The sequence below is a fragment of the Falco peregrinus genome, chromosome 4 (genome assembly GCF_023634155.1).
Source record: "Falco peregrinus isolate bFalPer1 chromosome 4, bFalPer1.pri, whole genome shotgun sequence".
NCBI classification, from domain to species: Eukaryota; Metazoa; Chordata; class Aves; order Falconiformes; family Falconidae; genus Falco; species Falco peregrinus.
The window spans coordinates 1,390,187-1,416,940 of NC_073724.1; the positions used below are offsets into that span (position 1 = coordinate 1,390,187).

Consider the following 26,754-nt stretch of genomic DNA (forward strand, 5'->3'; position numbering starts at 1 on the left):
GCTGCGCTGTGCGGGGCTGCGCTGTGCGGTGCAGCCGGTGGCTCGTGGCGGGAGGATGCGGGAGCCAGCTGCTCTGCCCGGTGCCCGACGGCCGTGGCCGCCATCACACGGACTTTCTCCCACCTTGTAATGGCCCGGCTGGTGTTCAACCGACCCCAACAAATCCAGCCATTGCGCCCCAACGTGGCACCGGCAGCAGTGCATGAAGTGTACGTGTGGTTGTGATGCCGTGGGAATTCACGGCTCTGCCTGTAACAGCCAGGAGCGACAGGGTTCTGGCGCCAGGGGAGGCAAAGGCGGGAACTCACCCACACATCGCTTTGCTTTCTCAGCTGTAGCTGCATCCCTGGTGAAAGGCAGCTGCGGCCGTCAGCCACGCGACGCCTTCAGCGCCCAGCCCTCTGGAACCGCTTCCGGTGCGACTGTGAGTGTCCCGCGTGGCTTGATTACCTGCGGGGGCTCACAGAAGTGAGCACGCTGAGCAGCTCCCGGCCTTCCCCCAGGAACGGGCGCAGGGCTGGCGGCCTCCCTGCAGCACCAGCCTCGCCTGGAAGCTGCCCCGACAGTGCTGGGAGAGGCGTGTGCTGGGCCAGACCTGTCCCCCCAGCACGGGGGCAGCCTCGGCCAGGGCGTGATGCGGGAGCAGCTGCCAGGCCCCAGCCCCTGCCCATACTCACCCCACTGCAGGGGCCGGGCCAGCACCGCTTCGGGGGGCAGCCTGGCACGAAAGCCCAAGCCAAGCGGAAGAACACCCGGAACAAACTACAACAGCCACAGCTGCATGTCGGGTCGGGGGCTGGGCAAGCGCCTCGCCCCCCACGAGGTTCTACAGCCAGAGCCATCGGTATCAACACGCGACATGTTTTGCCAACATCATGCTCTCATACAGCCGTGATCCAGCAACGTTTAGGAGGGTGATGGATTTCCTTTCCTCATACCAGTTAATTTTTTGAGCCTTAAGCAAAAATTAAAAGTAGGTGTTAGAGCCATCCCAACCAGCCATCTGTCTGTATACGGAAGGGGAAAGACTGAAGAGGAACACGTAATGCTGCAACACCTTTTTCCTCCCCCTGAAAAAGAAAAGCTGCTTGAAAGAGTAATTCATGGCAAAGCCCAGTTTATTTCATAACAGAAATAACTGTAACTTTATACATCTAACACTAAATAAAAACAGGAGAATGTACAAATCAAATTCTTTTATGTACAGGAATTCACTAGGAATACTTTATAAATGGACACTTCTCATTAGCTTTATTAAAAAAAATAATCCAGTACTATCAACTGCGTAGTTGCAGTCTGACTTCCAATCGATTGCAGAAGGGTCGTGAGCAACTTAAACGAAGAGCTGAAGTCTAAAGAAAAACATAAGGCAACATCCCGCATGCGGGAACAGCAAAGCCAGGAGCGGCACCCCCTGCCCGCCTGCCACCGGTCTGGGGAGGTAAGGCACAGCCATGCTGGGAACGGGCGCTCAGCTCCAGCATTCCTGGCTGAGCCGCGCTCGGGGAACAACCTCTTCTGCTTTGCCTGTCCGCTGCTGAACGGCAGCCCCTCACGTTGCTTAAAGTGTTTTACAGTGGGTAACAAGGCTCCGAAATTCAGATTCACTTCTGCTTCTTCTGTAGGTTGGGCAAATAAATAAACGCACCAAAGATTAGACTAAGGTGCGGGTAATAATCTTTTTGTAAGGTAACACACTAAATATACAAATAATGCTTTAGCACTATTTACAGCTATTTTTTCCTTTAACATTTCTCACTTTAGTAAGACACAATTATTTTTAAGATACAAACATCGAAGTGTTAAAGTTTACCTAGTGCTTTTTTAAATCTTCTTCCATCTTAATGGCAATATTTTAATTTTAAGCAGGATGGCTATCTCCAGATTCTTGACCATACAAAAATTCAAGAGTTACAGCTACCGGTATTTTATTCTTTGATTTAATGTATTCATTTCAGTTTTACTCCATTTGGTAATCAGAAAAGAATACAATCATAAAGGGCTGCAGGATGTGTAAATAACTACGTTACTTCTCTGCAGGAAGACCTTGACCTTTGAAATAGTCATCTACAGATTAATTCAGATCCAAGACAGGAACTCAAACTACGTGTTGCTTCAAAAGTTTCCAACGCCGCTTATCTACACGTTTGCAAAGTATAAAAGGAACAGTCCATTCTGTAGCTCCGTGGACAGATACTCAAATAGTTAAATAAGATGAAAGGCAGAAATACTAATTCTGATGAGGTGGCTACTTTGTCACAGGGTTTACTTACATTTTGTTCAGGGGATCCCTTTCACAGGTAGCACAGTTACATGCAAGTAACTTTCTTTAGGAAGTTTACCCTGCAATTCTACAGGCTTCTGGCTCCTTGGATATCTTGCTGCTGTCAAAGCTGGGAAGTGTTTGGCGATACTAAAGACTGAAACCAACTGAACAATCAGGACTGTATTTTTTAATGTGCATAGCACTCTCAGTTACCTCAACAGATGTGTTTCTGGCCTAAAGAAACACCCACCCAAACAGCAGTGAAAGAACCTGCGCCTTGCACGGACTAAGATACGCACTGTTCATGGTATTAAATCACAGGCATTTAAACCTGGGCCAAGCACGGCTCTGATTCACACTTACTTGCAGGAACGCCTAGTAAGAATTTTTCCATCCACGTGGTGCAACACCAGGTAAGCAGCTTGCCCTAGAAGTATTTTCTTACAGCAGCAAGTAATAAGGTCTCTGGTAATTTTGAAATAAATTTAGTTTTTACCCCACACTAAGATTTTCACAGCTGTCTATCCTGATGCTGCTTTGTGTCCCCCTTTGGGAATTGGCAGGGCTCCTCCTTTCCACAAGTTACACAAGAAGATCAGATCGTAACTAGCTGGACTGTGTCAGTATGTTTTATATTTCTGAGAAGTGCCATTAAACCTTTTTCATTTTAGTTTCTACACCAAAGGTAATGCAAAGTTAGAAACATCCATCATTAGGTTGCCTGCTTTGGATGTGCACAACAATGAGGCGACAGCTTCCTTTACTCAACCAAACCATTAAACTGAATATGGCTCTGCACGGAGGCTCAAGCACAAGCTCCTTGCTTACACATAACAAGCAGTTTACTCCTCTAAGTAGCTCCCTGCAGTGTGCTGTCCTCGGGTCAACTGAAATTCACAATCCGCCTCACAGAACCACTTCCTCAGATCTCAGCAGCCCCCCTCCCATTATCTGCGAAAAGTTCTACAGCATTCTGCTGAACCTTGGACCTGCCATCCACTGACCTGGCATTTCAAGCACCTCTCCAAACCCAGGGTTTGCCAACTGCCGGCGGGGTACCTACCTGAAGAGAAAAGCCTGTTTTCTGCATGTCACATGAAGCACACGCTGCACAAAGCATTCTACCGTTCCCTCATCTTGGGGAGTAAACAGACAGAACCCAACACAGGTGATTTGCTCACAAAATTGAAATGTGCATAAACCAAAAGTAAAAAAATGCTACCGATAGCTGTGCATTTCTAGTTTTTAGTGCAGCGTCTTTGTATCTTTTTTTCCTTTTCATTTTTTTAAAAGTTACAGCATGATACTTACTCCATGACACAGAAAACATTATAATTCCAAGTATTTAAAAATTTTGTTTGTTTGTTTACATTTATAGCCAGTGCAGAAATTTCATCCTTCAAAGCCTTGGCCCACACTGAGGCATCTTAAGTTTTCCCCTGTAATGAATGGTGCAGTGTTTTGTCACCAAGACGTTCAATACTGAGGATTAATTGTTTGAAAACAGGCATCACTGTACGCCTCAGCTAATCAGTTAAATACTGAGCTCTCACAGATCGTAAGACCTCACCCTTCTGGCGCTCTCGTATGCTATATTTCCTCCACCTTCGTAACATGGGCCACTTCTACTTCTACAGTTTCAATGGCGTGCGTCACTTCAGCCATTTTCTGTCCCTGCTGTTGCGCCAATACATAATTTACCACCTGCATGATGCTCTGGTCAGAGAGAGTAGAGACTGATGTACATTCCTCACTAGCTGCAACTGCTTCGATGGCTTCAAGCGTCTCCCCTGTCACTACCACAGTCTCAATCTCACTACTATCAACGCTAATCTCCGCTTCTTGCTCCTGCATGTCTGCTGCTAAAATGCTGATGGCGTGCTCCACCTGCGTCCCCTGGTTATGAAACTGAAGAGTATCTTTTTCCAGCATAATTTTGCAGGGTACGTAGTCCCTATGAAACTTGGTCATGTGCTTCCGCAGTGTCCGGGCATCTATGTAAGCTTCGTTGCACACCGGGCAGACGTACGGCCGCTCTCCAGTATGCGTCCTCACGTGACGCTTCAAGGAACGCGCATCAGCCCAGGCCACTCCGCAAGTCAGACATTCAAATGGCTTCACGCCTGTTCTCAAAAGGAAGGCAAGGCAACGGTGACTGCCAGTGCTCCTCGACACGCACGAGCGGTGACGAGATGCGACAGGGAGAACAGCATTATAAAACCTCCAAGTACCGTAACTTTTTCCATGTCAAAAAAAGAGACCTTGTTTACCACTTCTGTACCGCAATATAATGCGAGCATAATAATCCAACAGTAAAGTTTTCCATGAGTGCTCTGCCCAATCTAATATTTTTAAAAATATCTTCTTTCCAAAATTCCTTTCAGTGCAGTTTCTCCCCTGTTTTAAGTGCATACTGCTTAATAAAATCCTAATTATTTTTTGCCGGTGATGCCTTTCTGAAATCCTGTTTTACTTCACAGATTTTGTCACATTTCTAGTTGCCCTTTGTTTCTGCAAATCCTTCTATACACCTCTCATAAAAGCAGCACTTACTCTAGTTAGCTTGTAACACCTTCTACAGCTGTTTCCCTCCTCCACACCGTGGACGTTCAAACACTGGACCTGATGTTTGTATACTCTTACTCTCCCTTTAGCATCCCAGTTCTGTGGTCTGTAGTATCTAATGGGGCGTGAGAGTGGTGACAAACGCTATTTCAATACTGGCTTTTCCTCTCTAACAGTTACTGTAGATTTAGGCTTAGTACCTATTACAGGACACTTTCTCTGTTTAGAAACAAATAAAAAAAATTGTATTTCAATGGTTAGACAACCATCAGATTTACTTGTAACAGCTCTTTAAGAGCAGAATGGCTTCAAAAAAGTGGCTTTTGTCCTGAGATAAGAGTATATACACACTTCCAACAGAGCTGGAATAACCAAGTGCTCAAAAATCAGTATCATACTTCACATCTAAATTAAAAATGCACATACTTTTTATTATATTTTCATATTTTCCCCAAACATCACATAATTTACTGCTTGTTATAAATAAAGAGGTTGACCAATTTCAGTGGTCCTTTTTAAAATTCAGGTCAATCATTCTCCTGTTTGAAGAGTATTTTGTTAACCATCTGCACCTTTCAAACGAGAGAATGTTTTACTACATCCAATTCTTTGCCAGATATACATATTCTAATCACTTCTAAAAAAGTTCCTCTTCCATCAAAGTTCCAAGAAGGATGAATTGTCACTGTCCCTTGTGTGTGACTGCAGTTTTAGGAAAATCCCAACAGCCACCTCAGGGAATCACTGGAAGCACGTGTTAACAAGCCAGGACTAGCACAAAACTAACTGGAGAATTGGTAAGAACTTCTGTGTGTCTTGCAACACCAGACATACACAGACTCAAAGAAACGATCACCTCTCTCTCCATAACATTTACAGGGAGGGGTTCAGGGATGTCACGAGTACTTGTTTTTTACGTACCTTCATGATTGTTCATGTGCCTCCTGTATTCCCGGAGTTGTGTGAATTTTCTTCCGCAATGCTCACAAATTCGTTCCAGATTTTGTTTTGCTCTTCCTTTTTTACCATGTGTGGCTTTCTTGACATGTCTTCTGTACAAAGCTTTCTCATAAAATTCTTTACCACATATATTACACCTAAAAATATGTTAAGTGAGAAATCTATTGAAACCACTACTCTGCGCTTATGTCATGCTTTTTAAACCAAAATGCACTTTAATTACAGTAGGCAAAATTTAATGAGAATACCGTCTCAAATGACAAGTAGTTCCATAATTAGAAATAATACTGTTGGACTGAGCTACATTTTCTCTTATTCACAGCCACAAAGCTTCCGCTTACCATTCCAGAGAAGTGAGATCACATACAAAGCATTTCTAACTTCATCAATTATGTTTACACTCTTACAACTTCGTATGTGTTAGTTCCAGGACTGCGTCAGCAGGTTAACAGTTGAACAACACTACCTGAAGTCACCCAACTGACCCCAAGTACTCAAGACCCCAGTCAACATCAAGCAATCAGTTAACAATGGACTAGGCAGTTCCTTGTTGACTGGCTGCAGATGTATAACATCGTATACATTAGTACCGTTCAGTTATTAAATGAATCTCTCCTCACCTGTAAGGGTCTGTGACAGAATGAGACTTTACATGAGAATACCAGTCTTTCTTCCAACTGTAACATTTTCCACAGAACTGACACTGAAATGGCTTCACACCTAAATGTTTATTCATATGCTGCCGAAGATCTCGAGCTTCATAGAAACTCTTTTCACACCTGTAACAGTAAAGGTTTTAGCATCCCATGAAAGAAAGATCTTGGTGATCCTGATTTCAAAGGCACTGGAACCCTCCTTAACAGCAACTGAAGACTTTGAGAAGACAACACCTATTGCATCAGCAATATCTATATAAAGCACAATCCCTTTTCAACTAAGGAAAATTAAAAGGAAAAGCAGCTTATCTGGAAGTCTGGAATATAACTTGAGAATCTCAAACACTTTTGTCTGTTATAGGTAACTATATTCTTTCTGTTATTTTTATGGAGAATAATCAAAGGCAAACTGACGGAAAGACATTAGAAATTTCTATTATACCATACGAACTAATGAGGATAGTAACAGCTGTTTCTTCCCTTAACTAAAGAGGATTATTCATTGATACAAAGTTAACTGGGATTTATAGTTTGCAATGCCCAAATGTATTCTGATAAATTAAAAAACAAATTCAGAACCCTGCAAGAAAGCATCTGGAAGCAATGATACTCATTCTTTAGCGTGCTGCTCGTATACACCTAAACCCAGGCAAACTCCTGGTTTTCCTTCGTTTATACCTTGCCATATTATGACTGCATAAAATTACAAATCACTAACTCCTCTTAGTATGAAAACTCGAGGCCAGTCTAACCAAAGACATGGTTTCTCCCTTTGCAAGAAATGCTGCTCTTCGGATATCTTCGTCTGATCATCAGCATCGGTTCCTTATGTAACAACATATAGCTGTACCGCTCAAGAAAGGACAGAGACAGAGAAACACCAGCAAGCAAAGGTGGAGGATTGACCTTCTACAGGTGATCAACCTCTGGCATGAGGGAATCTCAGAATTCCCAACCTCCAGCGGAATCTGAGAAGAAAAAACTTCCATAGAGGAACAAAACTTTTAACATTACCTTTCCCAAAGAATGCGTGTTCTGGAGAGGAAAAAAAAGCCTTCTTCACTTTTGAGGGGGAAAAAAGGGAAAGGAAAAAAAGGAGGAGAAAAAAAAAGCTGATGGTGCCCTGAGACACCCTGACATCCTCCTCCTCCTAGTAGAAAAAAATGACAGCTCTTGGGACTCTCAGGAATCGTGGGTTTGCAGATCCACATCAAAAAGTATCACAAAGACCCCTAAGGGTCTTGGATGGGGTTGGCACATGTGCTCTCCCCTCAAGGATCACATATTTGGAAAAGCCACTAGAGAAGTAAAAAAACTGAAGCAACCACCCCACCCAGACACTGCTGCAATTTAAATACATACTTCACTGGGAAACTTCCACAAATATTTTTTGGAAAATAACTCATGTTCAGCTCTGTTCAACTGGGCCAGAAGCTCAAAGTGAAGCTTGGCAGGGAGAGTTACATACCAAGCCACTGAACTAGATAACTGAAGGCTGGTTATTGCTTAGTGAAGCACTCTGAACTATTTCTGACAATGTGAGTTATATTCTTAGTAGAGAACTTCGCTGTAGAAGATGTAAGGACTGTGTCTGTCTGAAGGAGTTGGTGAATCAAAGTATCTTTGCTGTCAAGGTCATCTTTGAATCCATGACTGTACTACCCTGAGTAAAAAAAAAATTATTTTTTAAAATATATTTTTCCTTCAAAATGAAAATTGACTTCCCTAAAATGTTTCATTAAACAGTTCTGTCCCTGCTGTGGACCCTATTAGCTCTGTTCTTTGTATTTCTAAGGTTGAGATTTTTAGCATTAAAAAACACTAAATAAAAACATTACTGACAGAATTAAAGTGAGTTTTCAGCAGTTAGAAAATACTATTTTTGCTAGGATGCCGTGGCACTACCAGAGATACTTTAAACAATACTTTAGACTATAGCTTTCATTAAAACCATGAGCTGCACAAAGGCAATCACATAAATTGTACAACTCCTCTTAATACCCGAGAGAGTTTCCAGAAACCTAATTGACAGTTTGGAAATGAAGCACCATTTGTGCTTCGCAGGTCACTCAAAAGGTTCTCCGATGGTCTGCTTGCTCAAGGAAATGTATCTGTGTCCAGCTGACACACTAGGAAACACGCTCTTTCCAGGTACAGAGTTTCTGCTAAACCAAAGTCCATAATGCAAAGATATTTACGTGGTCATGTAAGTTTTAAAATCAAGTTAACTGCAATAGTCAGTGAGTCTTAGTTTATGATGTTCCTGCAGAGCTGTTTGCTAAACACAGCGCGTCCTGCAGTGCACACAAGTACACGATATCGCAGACTGTGTAAGAAATTCTCAAATTAAACTGAAATCAACTATCATAGTAGAAGAGGGCAAAAAGAGGCTGAAGGCTCTTTGCTCTGACAAGCTCATCGCTCTGCTATCTGTCCTACAAGTGAGCTTTAAAACCACATCGTTACTGATTACAGCTACAAACGCAAACACACTCATTAGAAAACAACCGTATGAAACTAGAACTAGATAACAGTTAAAACCCAAGCTTTTGCTCTCCAACACATGTATTTAAAAAAGTGCATGTTTCTACTCTTATGCTTTAATTCTTATACCAGGCCAGTAAAGAGCTACGACAAGGAGCTGCTTTTAATTTTTAAAAATACTAGGACCATTGATGTTCAAGAAACAAAGCCCACCAAAAAAAACCAAAAAACCAAACCACCAACCAACTTACTGGGTACAGTGATATCCACGAACTTCAGGCTTTGGCTGGTGTTTCTTTATGTGTTTACTGAGTCCTGATGCCCTATGGAAAGATTTTCCACAGATGGAGCAAAGATACTTGGATTCTCCTAGCAAAAACAAAACAAAACATGATATGAAGCCAGGCCTCCATACTGCTGGAGTGCTTTGTAAGACTGTTTTTTATTTCTCATGTAATTAATCTTAAGTAATCAGAGCAGTGCTACAAGGAGAAGTTGGTTTAATTACACACAGATGGAATTTTTAGGTGTATTTTGTATGTGCCAACTTAATAATATACAGAAGGGGGACTGGCAACTCTAAATTACTTTACTGCATGTTTTTAAACACAGGTACAACATTGCAGCTGCTAATTAGTAATGAAATGTGAACAGCCCAAAAAATTGCCCTCTTGGGTGAAATAAACCTACTTGCCCGTGTTATATATAATACACAAACTCTCTAGCAACACAGCATTGCTTATGTATGACTTGAATTTGTGGAATAACACCTTAAAAGAAAAGTTTTCTGCTACAATTCATCAATTTAGGAGTGCTGAGTGCTAATATAAATTGCTTAATTTCTGGAACGAATTGCCTTAAAGAAACAGTCACTTCCTTTTGATTCTGCCCAACTTGGGAAACAAGAAAGCCAATGTCCACACATTACAATTTAGAACTCTACTTGTATTACATTATTATATTGTCACCCTTCACACGCTAAGAACTTTCAAAATACCAGGTTTTATAAAATTGCAGTACTAGTACAGCAAGTCTTGTAAAGGACGGAGATTCTCAGAGAGTTAACTTGGCACGTTTTCCTCTGAAAAAACAGGCTGGAAGTGCGCGTGCTTCGGAACACTCCAGCCCATTGCCTGTCTTTGTTGACTTGCTATGTTACGTGCATTAAATAGGTACATAAAACCATAGGAACAGACCAACCACGATTCCCTGTTTTTGTATAGAACACTCTGTATAATAATATTAAGCTAAGGTAAAATAAGCCCAGAAAATAAATGTAAGATGACTACTTACATATCTATCTCAGCTGCCTAACTGATAGAAGAAAAAGGAGAAACTACTATTTATTTTTGTAAACAGTTCCTTTGACAATGAAGAACACCGTTAAAGTTCAGCAGCATACAATAGCCAACCAAAGCAACAGGATCTTCTTTCATGTCCCTTACCTGTATGAATGCTCATGTGTTCCTGAAGACTTCTTTTTGTGACAAAAGACTTTTCACACAAGTCACACTTGAACTGTTTCTGTACTTCATGGAGAGCTAAGTGCATTTTTAATCCATGCTTATACGTAAAGGTCTTTCCACAAACCTAAAAAAATCCACAGCCAGTGGAATAGGACCAAAAAAACTCATTACGTAATAGGTGTTTAACTTCAAACACAACAAAACATCCTGTATCTCTTGTGAACCACTATGGCCAAGCCTGTGATTCTGCACCAGTGCCAGAACTCGTCTGTTAAAAAAGAATACTCAAGGGGAGACATTCTTATAGACATAGGAACACGAACTTTTATGATTTAACTTCATTCTAGTTTTCTCAGTCCTGAACTACAAGAATTTTCATCAGGAATGTTACAGTAGTTTTCCTTATTCTGAAGTGACCTAAATTTTAGGACAGCGTCCATATTAAAATATAAAGAAAACATTACTAACTTGATTACAGAACAAAAGAACTTTCTCTTTACCTTGCATGCATGTGGTTTCACACCTGTATGTTTGAGCATGTGTATTCTGAGAGAATAGAGCTTAGGTAGAGTTCTCCCACATATATCACATATAAATTCCCGTTTAGTTCTCCCTTTCACCGAAGACATGCCTGTCTCTTCCACACCAGCAGCTGCGGTGTTCACTTCGGTCTTCCGAGTGTGCCGGACAAGATGGGCTCGCAGGGAGGCACCATACTGGAATTCTTTTTTACACAACTGGGAAAGAAAATATTACAACTTTATTTTGCATTTAATACTCAAAAATTATTTTTAAAAAAGGTAACCTAAGGTTTTAAGCATAGTAATATGATTAGCTAGGTCTATAACCTGACTCCAACAGGTATTTTATCTCAGGTCAATTAACAGTTGGAAATTTTTAATTTTATGGCTACTGACAGAACTACTGATCACTTCCCAATGCAGCTAACTTCCAGGCTAATCTAAACACAGTTACAAATTCACGGGTAAGGTTAGAAGTAAAGCCCACGCCAGCACTGCCTTGAGCAGCAAGCACACTCCCATGTCACACAGTGCTGTCAGGCCATGTGGCTAAACCACCCCATCCACATCAGGGCTGCATCCATCTCTGAAATCCATAAGGAAAATACACATACAAAAAAAGACAAGAAAAATAATTACTAATGTAGTTACTAAATGACTTTTTGTAAAGAGGGAGGTTTACAGGAAAAAAAACCCAAGGCAACAACTTACTGGGCATTTATAATCTTTAGATCTTTCATGTTTCAATGTGTGCATTATAAGTGCATAGCGCCGCTGGAACACCATTCCACACTCAGTGCACTTGTGCTGAGCTTCTACTTCATTATTTTCCATGGTCTCTCTTTTTGGCTGTTTCATTTTTTTCCCTCTCTGTACCAGCTTCATGGCAACCTAAGTTGGAAAAACATAACCCTTGAATGAACTTTACTCCACTATATTTCATACTTCCTCTGCAAGTTAGTACTAAAAGCTGATGTTTCCACATGTTACTGTAAATTACACCTAATTTTGCTCAGTTTACTTAGCTGCTAGAAAGTTACCCCACTTCAGTTCACTGCAAAACTATCTCATGGTGGGTGAAAAACTGGTCTCGTTTTAAAACCATAAACTGATTATAATTATAGGTAGACAATGACTTACCATTTCAGACACAACTAACTATTCAGCCCTGAGTAACTGCCTAAGTGAGAGCTAAGAGACAGTTACAGAGGAACCACAAAGTACTGCCAGTCACAGTTTCTACCAAATGTTTCCAGCCCTTTCCTAAACTCCAACTTCCCTTTTCAGGATTTACATTTGGCTTTACTATAAAAGTCATCAGATTAAAAAAATAAAAAAAAAAAAGGGGGGGGGGAGGGGAAGGCCAATTCATTTTTACTACCCAGCAAAAACTGAGTTATTAATAACCTATACAAAAAATTTACGGTATTTAAGCGAAGTTCTTTCTGGTTAAGAGCATTCCAGCTTTACTAGTGTGGTTGGTTGGCGGCTTTTTTTGTGCTGGGCACCAAGGTTTTTTTATTACAGTATTGGCAGTGCTACCCAAAGCTGATAATCTCGTTTTCCTTCGTAGAAACTTGCTGATTAATTCTTTAAAAGACAAATTTGTAAGTGATTAGGCTAAAACTTCCTGTATCAGGTCTAATTCCTCTTCAAGTTTCTGAGACTAAGGCAATGAAAAAAAAGTACAAGCATCCCCACTTCTTCCTGCTCTCTCAGCAAGTGAGATACCTTACGTTTTTGAAAACATGCTAGCTCTGCCATATCTCTCAAAAACAAGCTGAAATTCAACACAGGCACAAAATCTAAATTTTTTTTTTTTTTTTAAATTTTGCTGTTGCTCTGAAAACTTATGCAAACTTGGCTACATTGTGAAGCCACAAAAATAACTTTGGCCAGTAGATGATTAGTAAGAGCCTGGAAAATAATCTACTCATACAAAGCACACTTCATCCCTGACATCTCCGTGCCAACTGCAATTACTGTCATTCAGAAGTCAGCAGCATTTTTCCTGCAACCTCTCTTTCCTGTTATTCTTCCAGGATCAAAACTGGGAACCTCAAGAAGGCCTGTCTCCTTCCCAACACTTATATGACATGCAGTGCCATGGAGGAGCAGGGGGGGAAGTTGCAGGATGCATGAGACAAAAATGCTAAAAGATACAAAATGAGTTAGGAAAGTGGAAACTTATTCCTAAGTCCAATTGTGAGCAATTATCTAAACCCATTGCTTTTTTCCGTGGGTGGCCACTGTCCGTAGGCCTCATCTGTCGAGGGGCCACATTTAGAAACAGTAAAATAAGTTAACAGGAACTGTTCCTGAAGGTCAATATTCCCCCTCCCAAAACAGAACAAAAACTCATCATTCTCCAACCACCATAAGTATGGCTCAAATATTTTGATTGTACTAGTTTTAACATCTGGGCTTTAAGCTGTCCACCTACATAAGGAGACCCTGCTACAATTTCTAGCTATAAGGGTGTTGCACTGGTTAACAAATTATCCCCTTGTGTGTGGGCCTGGTGGCTCTAGTACGTAAATACCTGACAGCATCCCTCTGCAAAGTAACAGTCCTTCCAAAGATTTAGCTAGCCAGCAATGAGCAAGGCAAAGTGTACTCTGTAACAAAAATAAGTGTTTTGTTCTCTCACTCAGTGAGGTGAATGTCAGCTATCCGTAGGCACTAAAAAAGGAAAGGTTCCTGAAGGGGAAATAATAATAGGACCACCATTTCACAAAAAAAAAAAAAAAAAAAAAAAAAAAAAAGAAGCAACTAGTGCAATTATTGAACACTTAGTATGTCCGAGCACTAGAGTTTAATACCAGCATTCTTTTAACCTTTTTTTTTAACTGACCCCAACCTGAAGGTAGCAGGACTTCATTACTATAACGTACAACCAGGTCTTCAAGATCTATGTAACATGTCAAATTTTTTCATCCCTGATGTTCTGTTTTCAACCCTTCACAAATGTAGAGTCTCACTCCTCTAATACTATGACTGACACACACGTTAGTTAAGAATTAAATTCCCAGATTATTAAGAATTTTGGGGAGAAGATACACCTTCTGTCCAACCATAAGAAGCTGTCAGGACACATTCAAGCTGGACTAATGTCACTGAGCACTCTAAAGATCTTCAATACAGAAGGAATTTTGATGCCAATGTTGGGTGTTTTTTAACTGTCACATCTTAGAAGTTACTTTGGTTTGCAGTAACATTAACTGCTCAAAAAAGAAAAACATTTGCCAGACAGTGCTTGGAATCGGGAAAACAGTCTTTTCAGATTGGTCTCGAAACAGTGGACGATTACTGAGAACAGGCCTAAAGACAGACAGAATACCTGCTGTATTGCAGACTTAGGATTTGTCTTTCTATTTTGCAGTTTTTTTTCAATTCCTTTATGCAATCTGATATATCCCCCTTCACTAACAGAACGCTGGCGAAGCTTGCTTTTGTAAGTATCATCCTGGCTGGACGCTAGGCTTTCTGGCAGCGAAACAGAAATGCTCTGTTCTTTACTCTGCTGGCCATCTTTTTGCTTGAGCATTCCTGAGGAGTCTTCAGAAGCAGTGTCTGCATTTGCTTTACCACTTTCATTTTGATATGTCTCAATTTCACTTTGAGTGTCCATGGCTTCCACAGCCGACGGCTCAACCTTTGCCACAGACAAGGTGCTACATGAAACGCTCTCCAGCAGCTGCACCTTGACATAATTCGCAGTTGTTTCACACTGCTCCACGGGCTTCAAAAGACCATCTGGAGTGGCCCCTGCAGGCTCTGGGAGCAGGAGGTCAGGCTGGGGTGCTGCTGCTGCCTCTGTCCCAGCAGAGGAAGGAGCTCCGTTCACAGCTACTGGCACAGCACTGGCTGCGAGCTCAGGCTGCTCAGCACTGTCCATGGGCTGCGTCTCAACTTCAGTTTGTTCTGCTAAATTTTGTGTTGACTCTACTGTCTGAATATCTCCCTTTTGGTACACTGTGATTTGTTTCTCCTCCATCTGTTTGTGCACATTTTCACAGATTTCGAGGACCTCTGACATGAAGAGATGCCGGGCGAGCATGGCCACTTCTGCCATACTACAGAAGTCAAAAGTTAATTCTGAAGTATAAGCAAATTCCAATAGAGGCAGGAAACTGGACTTGCAGAACCCTACCAGGAATTAAAAAAAAATGAGATTAGAGCAAACACTGATGACTTCGAATTACACCAAAATATCCCAACAGTTCATGATATGGTTAAGTCTGAAATTTAGAGCAAAACACACTTCAAATAATGCTGAAGCCCCTCCACTGGGACTCAGTTAATTGTCATTTACACAAAAGCATCCTCCTTGTGTATTTTCTACGTGGAAGTAAGCTCAGACAACATTTTGTCGTGAGTAGAACTGAGGTAGCTCACAATAAAATGATCTGGAAGAATGTTTCAAGATGCTGGGAGAGCCTCAATATTTTTGAAGTACACTAATCCTAATTTAACTGAAGTTAAACCTTTCTGGACCTGCTACATTCAGCAAGTACTCAGGACTTCAGTAACAACTGACATGGCAGAAAAATAAGACAAGAAAGTGGGTAATGAAAAAAATAAAAATACTGATATATAGATAGAAATGCTTACAAATAAGCACCTGGTATAATTTCCACAGTTCTATAATTCATAAATCAAATATTTAGTAAGTGGAACCTTCTGGACAATCATACTAGAAAACTACTGTTCATGCAGAGACACATACAGTTAAGAAACTAACAAGAAAGCAACACAGTAGGCATATGTTCTTTACAGTATTCTTCATCACTACAAAACTATTTTTAGAACATTTATTTTAGGATTGTCTCCTATCTTTAAGGTACCAGAAGGTTTGAGAAACAAGCAGAAACACGTACAATAGTGTTTCACAGTCATAAGGAGCAATGCAGTATTTGTCCAGCTAAACAGCTCTCCAAGAAGCTAGTCAACATCCCTCTTGATGTGTTCAAGCATTTCATTACGTTCCCTTTTTTAACATTTGTGACTAATACAAGGAGAAAACACGCCTAAGCAAAGTAAAAATCAATCTTCCAAAGCTTCTCAGAAATTTTAAGATGAAATTGCAAATCCCATAGTCCATTCAATAAGGAAGGTCAGATCATGCGAAACCAGAGCAATCATTTTAGCATTAAAATCCACAAGAAATACTTTTACATTAAAAGAGAGGAAAAAACCAAGATAAAATATTTGGTTGTCTTGAACACATAAAAAGACTGAATCAATTACTATACACCGTACTTAGGATATTATGATTTCTAGCTTTGAAACCCACAACAATTCACCTGACAGATCCACTACAGCTTCATGACTAGAGACAGCTCCCTTTTCAATGAAGAGCTCTCGGAAGTACTCGCTGTTGGCTGCCAAGACAGATTTGTGAGCTTTGTACTCCTCTCCTTCAATCAGCAGAGTCACATCACAGAACTGATTGGAAAGCCTCTGCTGATTCAGTTGGTTTAAGACTGACAGACAATGTTTGGAAGATGACTGCTTCACAAGGCCCTTACTGTCAACCTGTCATAAACAACATTATGAGAACTTCATTAAATATAGACGGTGCCCTTTTAAGCATTCACACTGAAACACAGAAAAGGATTATTTTCTGCAACCATACAATCAGTTCAAGTCTGTATAACCCATAGCTTAGCTTTACTATTGTGTTCTTTCTTTAAATGCATCAAGTTTCACCCTCCCTCCAAACAAAAAATTAAAAATGAAAAGGAAACAATTGGAAAACCAGGAAGACATGGAAATTCAAACAGTTCTCTAACCGTATTTTTCAATGGGACAGTCTGAAACTGTTTCTTAATTCCAAAATCTTTACATGCACATGAGCCCCCAGTTATCAACAAGGTTTTTATATATAAATATAGCATCACTTATTAAGTAACACATACAGACTCTATGAGAATCTTGCATGTGATCCTTTACAACTTATACTTTTGCCATTCATTCTCCCTTTGGTCCAATTTACATAAATAGGAGTCAGGGTGATTTTATTTTCCAAAGATAATGCATTATAACTAATCTCACGTCATATATACCAGTAACCTGCTTCCACATTCCGAATACCTTTGGCAAAATATCTATTGTCTTACTATTACAAGATTATCACAACAATGGAAAATAGCTATGTGACTAAAAACACATTAACACACACCTTAAATACATTCAGATGTAAACAATGGTACTTACAAATACAAGCTCATGCTTTGCTATTGGCTTCTTCTTCACAGGCTTTGGGGATGCAGCTGGGATTGATGTCGCATTATTCAATTCATCATCTGTTTCATTACTGTCTTCATGAGATTTTGCATCCAGTCCTAGTTCCTCCAGCATTTCAGAAGGATCTGACAGAGATCTAGAGCGATCTAGCTTTTCCTGGCACTTGCTGCATTCTTTTATGTAATCTTTAACCTGCTTAAGAATACCTAAGAAAAAAATTCATGGAGCTTAATTAGGCTTCAAATCCTCATTCAATTTACCTTAAACATGCAATTAAGTATGTAGGTGATTAGCAAAACAGTATTACACACTTACTGAGAAAAATCAAAGTCAGTCACCTGCGTTTTCCTTCTCTGACTTTACCAGTTCTGCTTCTCTCACACCCTTGTATATTGTACATCACTACTATAATCCATTGTTAATTTGAGATAGAACATTTAGAACATCACTACACTATGTCAAGTAGACCCTCTCAGAAAGACTTTTAAGGCTAGAAAAAATGTTTGAATTTATATTCACCCTAAGAGCCCCAGAACAACGAAAGCTGTGTCTTAATTCTGCACCGAACCCACAGAAGTGGGCCTCAGCTTGTTCTTACTGAAGGGGACAAGAACTGGAAGGTTCACCCAAGGGCTTTTGCAAAATTGGGACCAACTGTGTTACATGCAACAATGCCAATATGTATTATCTACACGATTTAAACAACTGCTTATGATTTTGAGGTTTAAAGACATTCATTTCCTACCAGTACTTTATTGGCTAAATAATTTTAGATACTCAATAGTTCCTAAGCTCTTCTAGGCACCAAGGCATTTTCAGTGTATGGCTTTCAACCGAAATTCATTTTCTTCATTAGGACAATATAAAAGCATACATAACAGCAGCTGTGCCTCTGTAGTTCAAAACCCTGCACAGCTCAAAAACTTGGCTGACAAGAGTTAGACTTGCACTGTTCACACCTTTTCAGAGAACGATGTGCACTATCATTATGCATATATGTCTGTAAAGATCAGGAAAACACATACTTCAGGCAACCCAAGACATTCATGCAGATTTCAAACATTTTTACGTTTCCTTGGTTTCACCTGAAACCAGGACTAGTTCTCAGGACAGAAGGGCTCTGCTCTTGAAATCACATATCTAACACCCTTCCTGGCCACTGGGCCATACTCCAGCCGACTGCTTCCCAGTTACAGAGCAGACAGACAGAACAGGCTGGCACCCATCTCAGGATGATGACTGTCCACGAGCAGCAGAACAGTACTGTAACGGCAGGAGAAACCAGTGTCTTAAAAGAGAGACAGAGAAGAAACATAACACTTGAACTGAAAGCAGAGCACAAATTTTAATATTATCAGTGCAAGAGAAGTAAGAGAATATAGGCTGTGCAAATAAAAGTAACCGGTAAGATCAAAAGATGCAGAATGCTCTTTTCTGCTGAACAGAAGATACACTGAGGTCCACTAAGGAAGGCATAGGATAACAGCAGATGCTAGAACAGTCCGGTGCTGGGCAGGCAATGAGGGCCCAGATAAGGGCAAGGAGACCACCATCCTAAACGAATGTATCAAGTCCGAGACACCAAATCCTTTTTCACATCAAAGATGCTCAAATCAACGAGATCTGGACAGGAAGGATGGGCTGCAGCCTGAGCAAAATGCCTCCAAATTAAGACAAGGACAACTAAAGCTGGAATGAGACTTGCTGACTGATGGGAACAAGAAAAGCAATACAAACAGAAACTGGGCTTCGGGCAACTGAAACACAGGAGGGTATTTGTTTAATGGATATTTAAGACTAAAAGTTAGAACACGAAATGCAAACAGAATACAGATACCAAGTCCTCGGCTCAGCCAAAAGGTGGTCCTGATCAGGAGTTACTGCTGTTCATACACTACCATTTCGAATGGCTATGACACCACGCGAGAGCCAACTGACAATTAGTGCGGTCTTTTAGGCCTCTCACTGGAAGAAAGAGGCGAACACAGCAATGAGTGCAAGGGGTACAAATCACCACCAGTAGCCCTACTCTTTAAAAGCAAACACCATCCACACACCAGTCAGAACAGGTATTACGAGGTTAAAAGCTGAACCAGGTCACATGGAATAGACTGTCACCCCGCAGAAAGGGCACAAGCTGAGAAATCACTACCTGCAGCAGGCTGCATGCAGCACGTGGATGGGGCCACTCACGCTCTACACTTCCATGTGTCCAAATACTGCTGCTGAGTAAGAAGCCACAGGACAAGGTATAACTCACACAGCAAGGCTGGTCTCTTAAGGAGTGAGCCACAGGCACTGTGTGCTTTGAGATGGCGTGTCTACAGCACCCATGTCGTGGCACTTGTGTCAAGGCACTGTGTCTATGGTGCCTGTGTCAAGGCACCCATGCCAAGGCACAGCATCTACGTTGCCCGTGTCACAGCACGGTGTCTACAGCGCCCATGTCGTGGCACCTGTGTCAAGGCATGGCATCTATGGTGCCTCTGTCAAGGCACCCATGTCTACAGCGCCAGTGTCAGAGCACCAGTGTCACGGCATCGCATCTATGGCGCCCATGTCTGGGCACCACATCTACGGCACCCGCGTCAGGGCACTGTGTCAGTGGTGCCTGTGTCAAGGCACCCATGTCAAGGCACGGCGTCTACGGCACCCGTGTCATGGCACCCGTGTCGAGGCCAGCAAGCAGTGCCCGCAGGGCCCCCAGCCCCCCTCGGGCCGCGGCCCCCGCCCCCGCTCACCTCGCCACCAGTACTTCTGCGAGAGCCCCTGCCAGGTCTGCAGGCGGGTGCGGTGGGCGCCGTCGGGCGCCAGGTGCGCGGCGCGGATGAGGCGGGCGCGGCGCTCGGCCTGCAGCACCACCTCGAGCTCGGCGAAGCGCTGCTGGTCGCGCTGCCGCCGCTGGTAGTACAAGGTGCCGCCGCGCACCACGTAGCAGGCGGCGGCCTTGCGGATCTTGCGCTTGGCGTTGCCCTCCGTCCCCGGCGCGTAGGGCTCCCGCTCGTTGGTCAGGTACCGCAGGATGGCCAGGTAGCTCTCCTCGCTAGACATGGCGCGGCGGGGGGCGAAGGGGCGGCCTCCGCGCCCTCAGGGCCAGGCCGGACCTCCCCGCTCGCCGCCGGGCAGGCGGCCGCCGGGGGGCGGGCGGAGGGGGGTCGGGGGCGGGCTCTGGGCCGCGGGGCGGCACGGGCCGCTCACATGCGGCGGACCCGCGGCGGGGAGACGCGCCTCGGCCCTGGCCGGGGGCTCCGTGGGGCCGCGGAGGCGCCTCCCGGGGCGCGGGCAGCATGCGCCGGGGCAGGGGAGGGGGAGCGGGGCCTCCCGCGCCTCCGCCGGCCCCTCGCCCAGGCGCGGGGAGACCGGAGGGCACGGGCGGCGGGTCCGGCGGGAGCCAGGCCCGGGGGGGGGGGGAACTGGAGTTTCGCGGCCAGCGGCGGCGGGTGGGAGGGAGATCAGGCAGCAGCGGCGACGGAAAGACAAAATGGCTGCTGCACAAGAGGAAGTGAGGTCAGAAGCCCGCGCGCACGGCGGGGCGTGGGGAAGGGGCGTGTGCTCAGGGAAGGCGCCGCTGGTGCTGGGGGCAGAGCCACCATCTTGGGGCCGGGCGGAGGCTGGGCGCGGCCATCTTAGAGCCGGGCAAGGCCTGTCAGGGAGGGCACGGCCGCGGCGCTGGGAGCGGGGGACGCCCCGAAATGAAACACCGTCAGAGTCAGCTCCGCAGCGGGCAGCCGCCGCTGCGCGGGGCTCGGGAGCTACGGGGGGTTGGGAGCCGTGATGTCACGTTGCGGCGGGAGCGCACGACCGGCCTCACATGGGTGGCGCGGGGGCCGCCACCGTCTGCCGGCCTTGCCCGTGCTCTTTTTGGTTTGTAAGAGGAAAGAAAACCTTTTTATGGCAACTAATTATGTTGCATTAGGTAAACACATGGCCTTTTAACTTAATAATTTCTGTCTTAATTCATTGCATTACATTTGTTTGAGCTAAATAATGCGCAGTTACACCAGGTTAATGCCCTCCTCTGAACAGCCTGCCCTGCTTATTGAAGCGTAGCTGGTGAGAGGAGTAAGCTGATGGGCTGTTATTCTTTACTCCATCTCACCGTATCAGTCAAAACTTGTGAATAAACAGCAAGGAGCAATCTTAAAGCATTTCTGTGCACCTCTGCAGTAACACCCAACAGATAAAGCCTGCAAACCTCAACGCATTTACAATACTGACTTACTAATTAGTCATAGCTGACAATCAATACTTATATATTACTAATGGTTGTTTCAAGCAGGTTATAAAAGCTCACCTTCACGTTCAGCTTTTTAGCTGAAAACTCACAAGCATGCATGCAGTATCTCAGGTGTATATATATATATTATATATATGTATATATATATATTATACAGGACACTGATAAAATCAGGATTTCAGTCACTGCTAGCATAGGTAACATTCAGTGGTGTTTTCAGAATTGAGTTTTAAATGATTAGAATTCCTTTCCCTGTAACATTTTCCTTCCCCTTTCCCCCTGCAGTTTCTGGCTCCTTCACTTTCAAGTGTTACCCAATTTAAAGCCCCTCCTTTGAATTCTAAACCTGAGTAGCTCCTATGCTTTTTACAGCAGAAAGCCTGTTTGGAAGCTAACGGTGCAAATCCTACTGATCTGATCAAGCTAGAATTACTTTAAATGGGTTGCAACCTTCATCCAGAGCTGTATCTATTTTATTAATAAACCCAAAACAAAGTATGACATAACTCAAAATATAACCCAAAGTGCCCGTAACAGCCATTGTTTTTGAAGCCACAAAGAACTGCAGGAAGCAAACTATGAACATGGGAGATAGGAGCTTTCTTGACCAGTCCGATAAGGTAGCAAAATGAGCCCTCAAAGTTCCTCCAAGCGAACAGACATTAAGATGTGTCATGAATAAACCAACAAATAGCCAATCTAGAAAACAGAAGTGTTTTTTCTCCAATGCTTGTAGTAAGTCAGAGGCCACTGCTGTACCAAAGCCATCAAAACACCACCTGCACTGTGCTTACTAAAGCAGATATATGTAATTCCATGAAGGATACAATACCCTCTAGGGGCGGGAAATTCCTAAGGGAATCCCTATCTGCATTCTGGAAGTTAAATATGAACCTACGTGGGCTTGACGTGTATACCATCAGCTGCGCTTGAAGTTCAATCTTCACAGCCATGGTTTTCCTGACAACAGCTTCCAGCAATCCATTGTTTTATTACTTCCTGACCCAGGAGTTGCATCTGAACCTTCGTGCATAAGAGCCACGTGGTGCACGAAACCATCCATTCCCATTCTTCAACCTATTTCTTCTCCTCTGATCCTCTACGTCTTGCTACATGCGTTCCACAACACAAGTAGTGCATTAGCCTTTTTAAGTTGCTTGCAGACGGTACTGCTTCACATCCCCTTTAGATTTTATTTCTGATCTCGGAACCCCCTTTTTATGCCATTTGTCATTGATGGGGAATAAACTTGTACTTATGTGCTGCTTTGTCCTTCAAGGAGCAAGAACAGCTCCTCAAACATCAGCTCCATCTTCCCTGCCACCCAAGTCACTCATTGAAGACTTGTGAAATGTGTGCTAACATGGTGGATTGTCTAAGAAACCAAGTGTTTTATGGCAAGAGGATGTTCTGTCTGCAAAACCAGACACAATTACTTTACAGGTTAATTCTCTTCAGCATATCTCACACAGTTGAAGAGAACATGGCACAAGTTATGAAAGTTAATTAAGATAGTTTATTCAGCACAACTAACAGTTTTGGCAAGTTAGCGCTTTCCACCAACGCGAGGAGCAGAAACCTTGACTGGTTTCACAATCTTCTGCTTAGGTGCTGCCTTCGTAGGAGCCTGCAGAGAAATAATAATGTGTGAGTGAAAAGAAGCAATTTACCTGCAGCCCTGAAAGTTTCCCTGTGTATTTAAGATTCTTGACAGAAACTAGGCAATTTATGTCAGATCACAATTACAATCTGTCAGATCAGAATCACATTAACAGTTATACACATAACTGCACTAAACCTACACATGTATGATGCCAACATATGATATTAATTCATCACTAATAATGAAATAGATGCTAGCAGTCATCAATACATTGTTAACAAGTTCCTAGGTAGTGAAGATGTCACATCCAGCTAAAACCTTGTCTATCAAGAATCTCTGATGTATGGTCAGAAAGTTGTTTTACTGCAGTATTTATTCCGAATAAAAGGTTCATTTATTCAGCTGTTTGAGTATGTTCAGTACAGAAGTTTGGTCACGGTGCTTCCAGATCAAAAAAGATAAGCAAATGCTTCTTCCAAACACGAACAGGAACTTCCAGTGAAGTGCTGCAACAGAATGTTGTGTTACAACATGTTACGTTCCATTTCATTATTTCTGCCCACCTACTGCATCTTACCTTTGCAGCAGAAACAGCTGTTTTCTTGGTTGCCTGCTTAGCCTTCTTGGCTTCTTTTGCAGCCCTGTTAATTCACAGGAAAAAGAGTAAGAGTTATCCATGTCTGCCATTCACTGCTTCTTTGTTGCAACGCTGTTAAGAACTCTGTAAGACCAAGAAAGGAATGCATTCTTTCAGGTCTATACTCTGCATTCAGTATCTTCTAGGAAGAGTACTACAGAGGCAGCACAACTATGTGACAAAAGCAGTATTTTCATAAAGGGAGAGGGCAAGAAAAGGCCCTTCTCTACTACTACTGTCTCTTGCCAAATTTATTCGGTATTCTCTTCAAATACACTGATCAAAAAATGAACAAAAACCAACACACAAAGCAGCTTATAAAACATAGAGCTCATCTAGAGTTTTTAAGGTCTTGTATGAAAAGCATTAATAATCTTTGAAAAGCCTGCAATAATTCCATGTATCTGATCTCTCACCTAATAGCTTGTTCCCTCTGCGCCTTTCGTACTTCAGGCTTCTGATTTCGTTTAGCCATAATCTCAGCTAAAGATGCACCAGTGATAGCTCTCTGAAACTTAACAGCACGGCGTGTGCGCTTCTTTTGGATCTCTTCCTAAAATGGTAGGAGATGGAAGACAGATAATTAGTATCATCAGACATTAAATAAAAAGTTGAAAACAGTTACAGAAAAAAGCTGCTATTAAGACTGAAGCTATTATAAAACCATATACAAAAGTAGAATATTCCTCCTCATTTTGAAGGCAACTCATTTTTTCATCTACAAAACCAGATGAATACCTATAAACCAATGCATCCTCCTTTGCAATGTATATAAAAAAAAATATTTTGGAAGAATGTCAGAAGTTCTGCCTCCTGAAGCTCCCAGAAAAAAAACCAGGGGCGTGGGTGGGCAGGGGATGATAAAGTTTGCTTTAATGGCATCTTCTGAAAGGAAAACACCTCCCACTTGTTTCAAGTGAGATCACCGTGCTGGGCAGCAGTGTAAGCCATTGAGCATCCACATTCCTTCTCCAAACAAACTGCTAAAACCACTGACTTATAACACAGATGTAAGCCTTTCTAAATGTTCTTTTGCTATGCAAGTTTAAATAAGACCACTGAAAATACCTGATGCTACATGCCTTATTAATTTGTCTCTTTCATGCAATGACAACTACGTAGCAAAGACCTCCTACTAAGTTACAGCCGAAAGTTTTCAAGAAGAGTGTGTGCGAAGTTCCCCCCCCTCTTTAAACCCCAAATCAGCTCTCTATGCTATCACCATTTAGGAAGTTTACAAGTCCAAACTTTTAGAAAGTCTGCATATTAAACAGCATGACCCACCTTCTCATAAAACTATTTTTTTTAAATACATGCCACTGATACAATTGTTAAAATCTACTGAGCCTACCGTGTTTCGGAATGGTCCCTCAAAGAAGTGATACAATACAAATACAATGCTTTTGCTGAATTGGTTACCTTTCAAACATAAAGCAGCATATAAACCCATGTAAATGCACTCACATTTTCACCATAACTCGTCATTTTTCATCCTGGTTATATGGGTCATGCTTTTGTTAAACACCAGCATACTCAAGTCACCTCTATTTTAACAGACCAGCAACTACATCTTTTGGTGGAAACCTCTCGAACGCTGTTAAGTTGGTATATACTTACTGACTGTCCTTTCTTGTGTTTACGCCTATACAGAACAGTCCAGTTGATTTGACGGGGGTTTCTCTTGGAAAGGAATGCAGACTCACATTTTGCATTCAAGAACTGAAAAACCTGGGAAGATGAAGTATTTTGTGTAAGCTTTGTTTCTATGAAAAACATTATCAGTTTATGTTAACACATGCAGTAATTCTCTGATTCAGTGTTTTACAACAGTGGTGCTTTTGTGTTTCTCTACAGAGCTCTGACAATTAAAACCTTCAGAAAATAATCTAAGAAATTCAAAATTTGGAATTCTGTTCAATTTATCAAACTGGTATCTTACAACACAGCTTAATTTTTCTGAGGAAAACTCAAATTACTGCTTGCATCCACTGCTGCATGTATTCTAGGCACAGCATGAAGAGCCATATCCAGCATCATACTTTTCAAGTGTCTGCCCTCAATTAACTATATACCCTTCAACGAGTCAAAACTTGGCCTAAGGAACACACAGAGACCGATACTCTGCCCAATTCCTTCTTGCATGGTAACACTTACCTTCTTGCCTAGAATAACAGGCTGAATTAGCAGGCTAATTTATTAGCTATACAATTCAATTTAGAGTATAAACTAATTCCTAGCAGAGCACCTGAGGATTCTATCAGTTTACTTAGCTGTCATTTCCCAGGAGATTCTGTTCAGCAAGATGACCATACCAGCACATCCAAAGCCCATAGCCTCCTTTTGTAGACACGAAAAGCGTATTTCTATTTGTATAAGAGCCTGAAAGGGCTGGCTCTCCTCCATATTTTATCCCAGTGATCTGTACCCAACTTATTTGCAACTCCAGTTGTTTGCTTCAGCAAATCCCAGCACTAGACACACTACGTCTAAACAACGTCTTTTACACGACTTTGGTACTTTAAGACACCCTTCCCACACCAGAACCTAAATCCCGGCTCAAAAGCGCCAGCACAAGCCGGCTCTCCCGCGGATCCGGCCAGGCAGCGCTACCCCGCACCGCTCCGCCCCAGCCGTGCGGCCAGGCACTGCAGCAAGGCCACCGGGCACCGCGGCCGAGGTCTCCCGCGCCTCAGGAGCGAGACCTCCGCTTCCCCCGGCACCGCGCCGGGCTCCCCCTGGGGCCTGCCGGGCTCCCCCTCAGCCTGCCGCCTCCCCGCGGGCCCTCCGCACCCTCACCTTGCCGTCGGTGCGGGCGTAGCGGCGCCCGTGGCCCGGATAGATCTTGTACCCGCTGAAGCTGCACAGCTCGACCCTGCGCGGGAGAGAAGAGTTAGGGGGGAAGAGCGGGCGGGCAGTGCGGCCCCCCGGCGGTCCCCCCAAGCCGGATGGCCCCGGATGGGGCAGCGGGGAGCCGCCACGGCCCTTACTTCATGATGGCGGCGGCTCCGAGGCGGGCGGCGGCCGGGGCGAGAGGAGGGGAGGATGCCGGGAGGCGCCGCTCCGTGCGCTGCGCGCTGCACGCCGGGAAGCACTGCGCGCAGGGCCTGACG

General features: G+C 43.1%; 2 protein-coding genes across 3 annotated transcripts; both read right to left on the reverse strand.

Annotated features, from left to right (window-relative positions):
- Nucleotides 1-1,100: 1,100 nt before the first annotated feature.
- ZBTB11 (zinc finger and BTB domain containing 11) lies at nt 1,101-20,661 on the reverse strand. 2 transcript variants are annotated; one of them, XM_055802284.1, is made up of 11 exons: nt 19,909-20,657; nt 17,138-17,373; nt 16,225-16,456; nt 14,259-15,067; nt 11,630-11,809; nt 10,898-11,134; nt 10,377-10,521; nt 9,183-9,300; nt 6,412-6,570; nt 5,753-5,928; nt 1,101-4,389 (listed from the first exon to the last, which is right to left on the reverse strand). In XM_055802284.1, the coding sequence occupies exons 1-11, from the start codon at nt 20,216-20,218 to the stop codon at nt 3,857-3,859; spliced, it is 3,135 nt and encodes a 1,044-aa protein (XP_055658259.1). In that variant the 5' UTR covers nt 20,219-20,657; the 3' UTR covers nt 1,101-3,856. The 2 variants fall into 2 exon arrangements, with proteins under 2 accessions (XP_055658259.1, XP_055658260.1); XM_055802285.1 differs by lacking the exon at nt 1,101-4,389 and adding an exon at nt 4,396-5,050 and having other exon boundaries at nt 19,909-20,661.
- Nucleotides 20,662-22,897: 2,236 nt separating this feature from the next.
- On the reverse strand, nt 22,898-26,746 carry RPL24 (ribosomal protein L24). The gene is made up of 6 exons (XM_055802290.1): nt 26,632-26,746; nt 26,441-26,516; nt 25,262-25,372; nt 24,061-24,197; nt 23,585-23,648; nt 22,898-23,031 (listed from the first exon to the last, which is right to left on the reverse strand). The coding sequence occupies exons 1-6, from the start codon at nt 26,634-26,636 to the stop codon at nt 22,951-22,953; spliced, it is 474 nt and encodes a 157-aa protein (XP_055658265.1). The 5' UTR covers nt 26,637-26,746; the 3' UTR covers nt 22,898-22,950.
- Between the last annotated feature and the right edge of the window lie 8 nt (nt 26,747-26,754).

Excerpts from the sequence above, each read along its gene's own strand:
- RPL24 (XM_055802290.1), bottom strand. Across the intron at positions 25,373-26,440 it reads ACGCCCGCACCGACGGCAAG|GTTTTTCAGTTCTTGAATGC; the intron begins GTGAGGGTGCGG and ends TCATCTTCCCAG. Across the intron at positions 23,032-23,584 it reads CAGCTGTTTCTGCTGCAAAG|GCTCCTACGAAGGCAGCACC; the intron begins GTAAGATGCAGT and ends ATTTCTCTGCAG.
- ZBTB11 (XM_055802284.1), bottom strand. The coding sequence starts at position 20,218 with ATGTCTAGCGAGGAGAGCTACCTGGCCATCCTGCGGTACCTGACCAAC. Across the intron at positions 11,810-14,258 it reads CTAAGTCTGCAATACAGCAG|GTTGCCATGAAGCTGGTACA; the intron begins GTATTCTGTCTG and ends TTTCCAACTTAG. Across the intron at positions 10,522-10,897 it reads TGAAACCACATGCATGCAAG|GTTTGTGGAAAGACCTTTAC; the intron begins GTAAAGAGAAAG and ends GGATTTTTTTAG.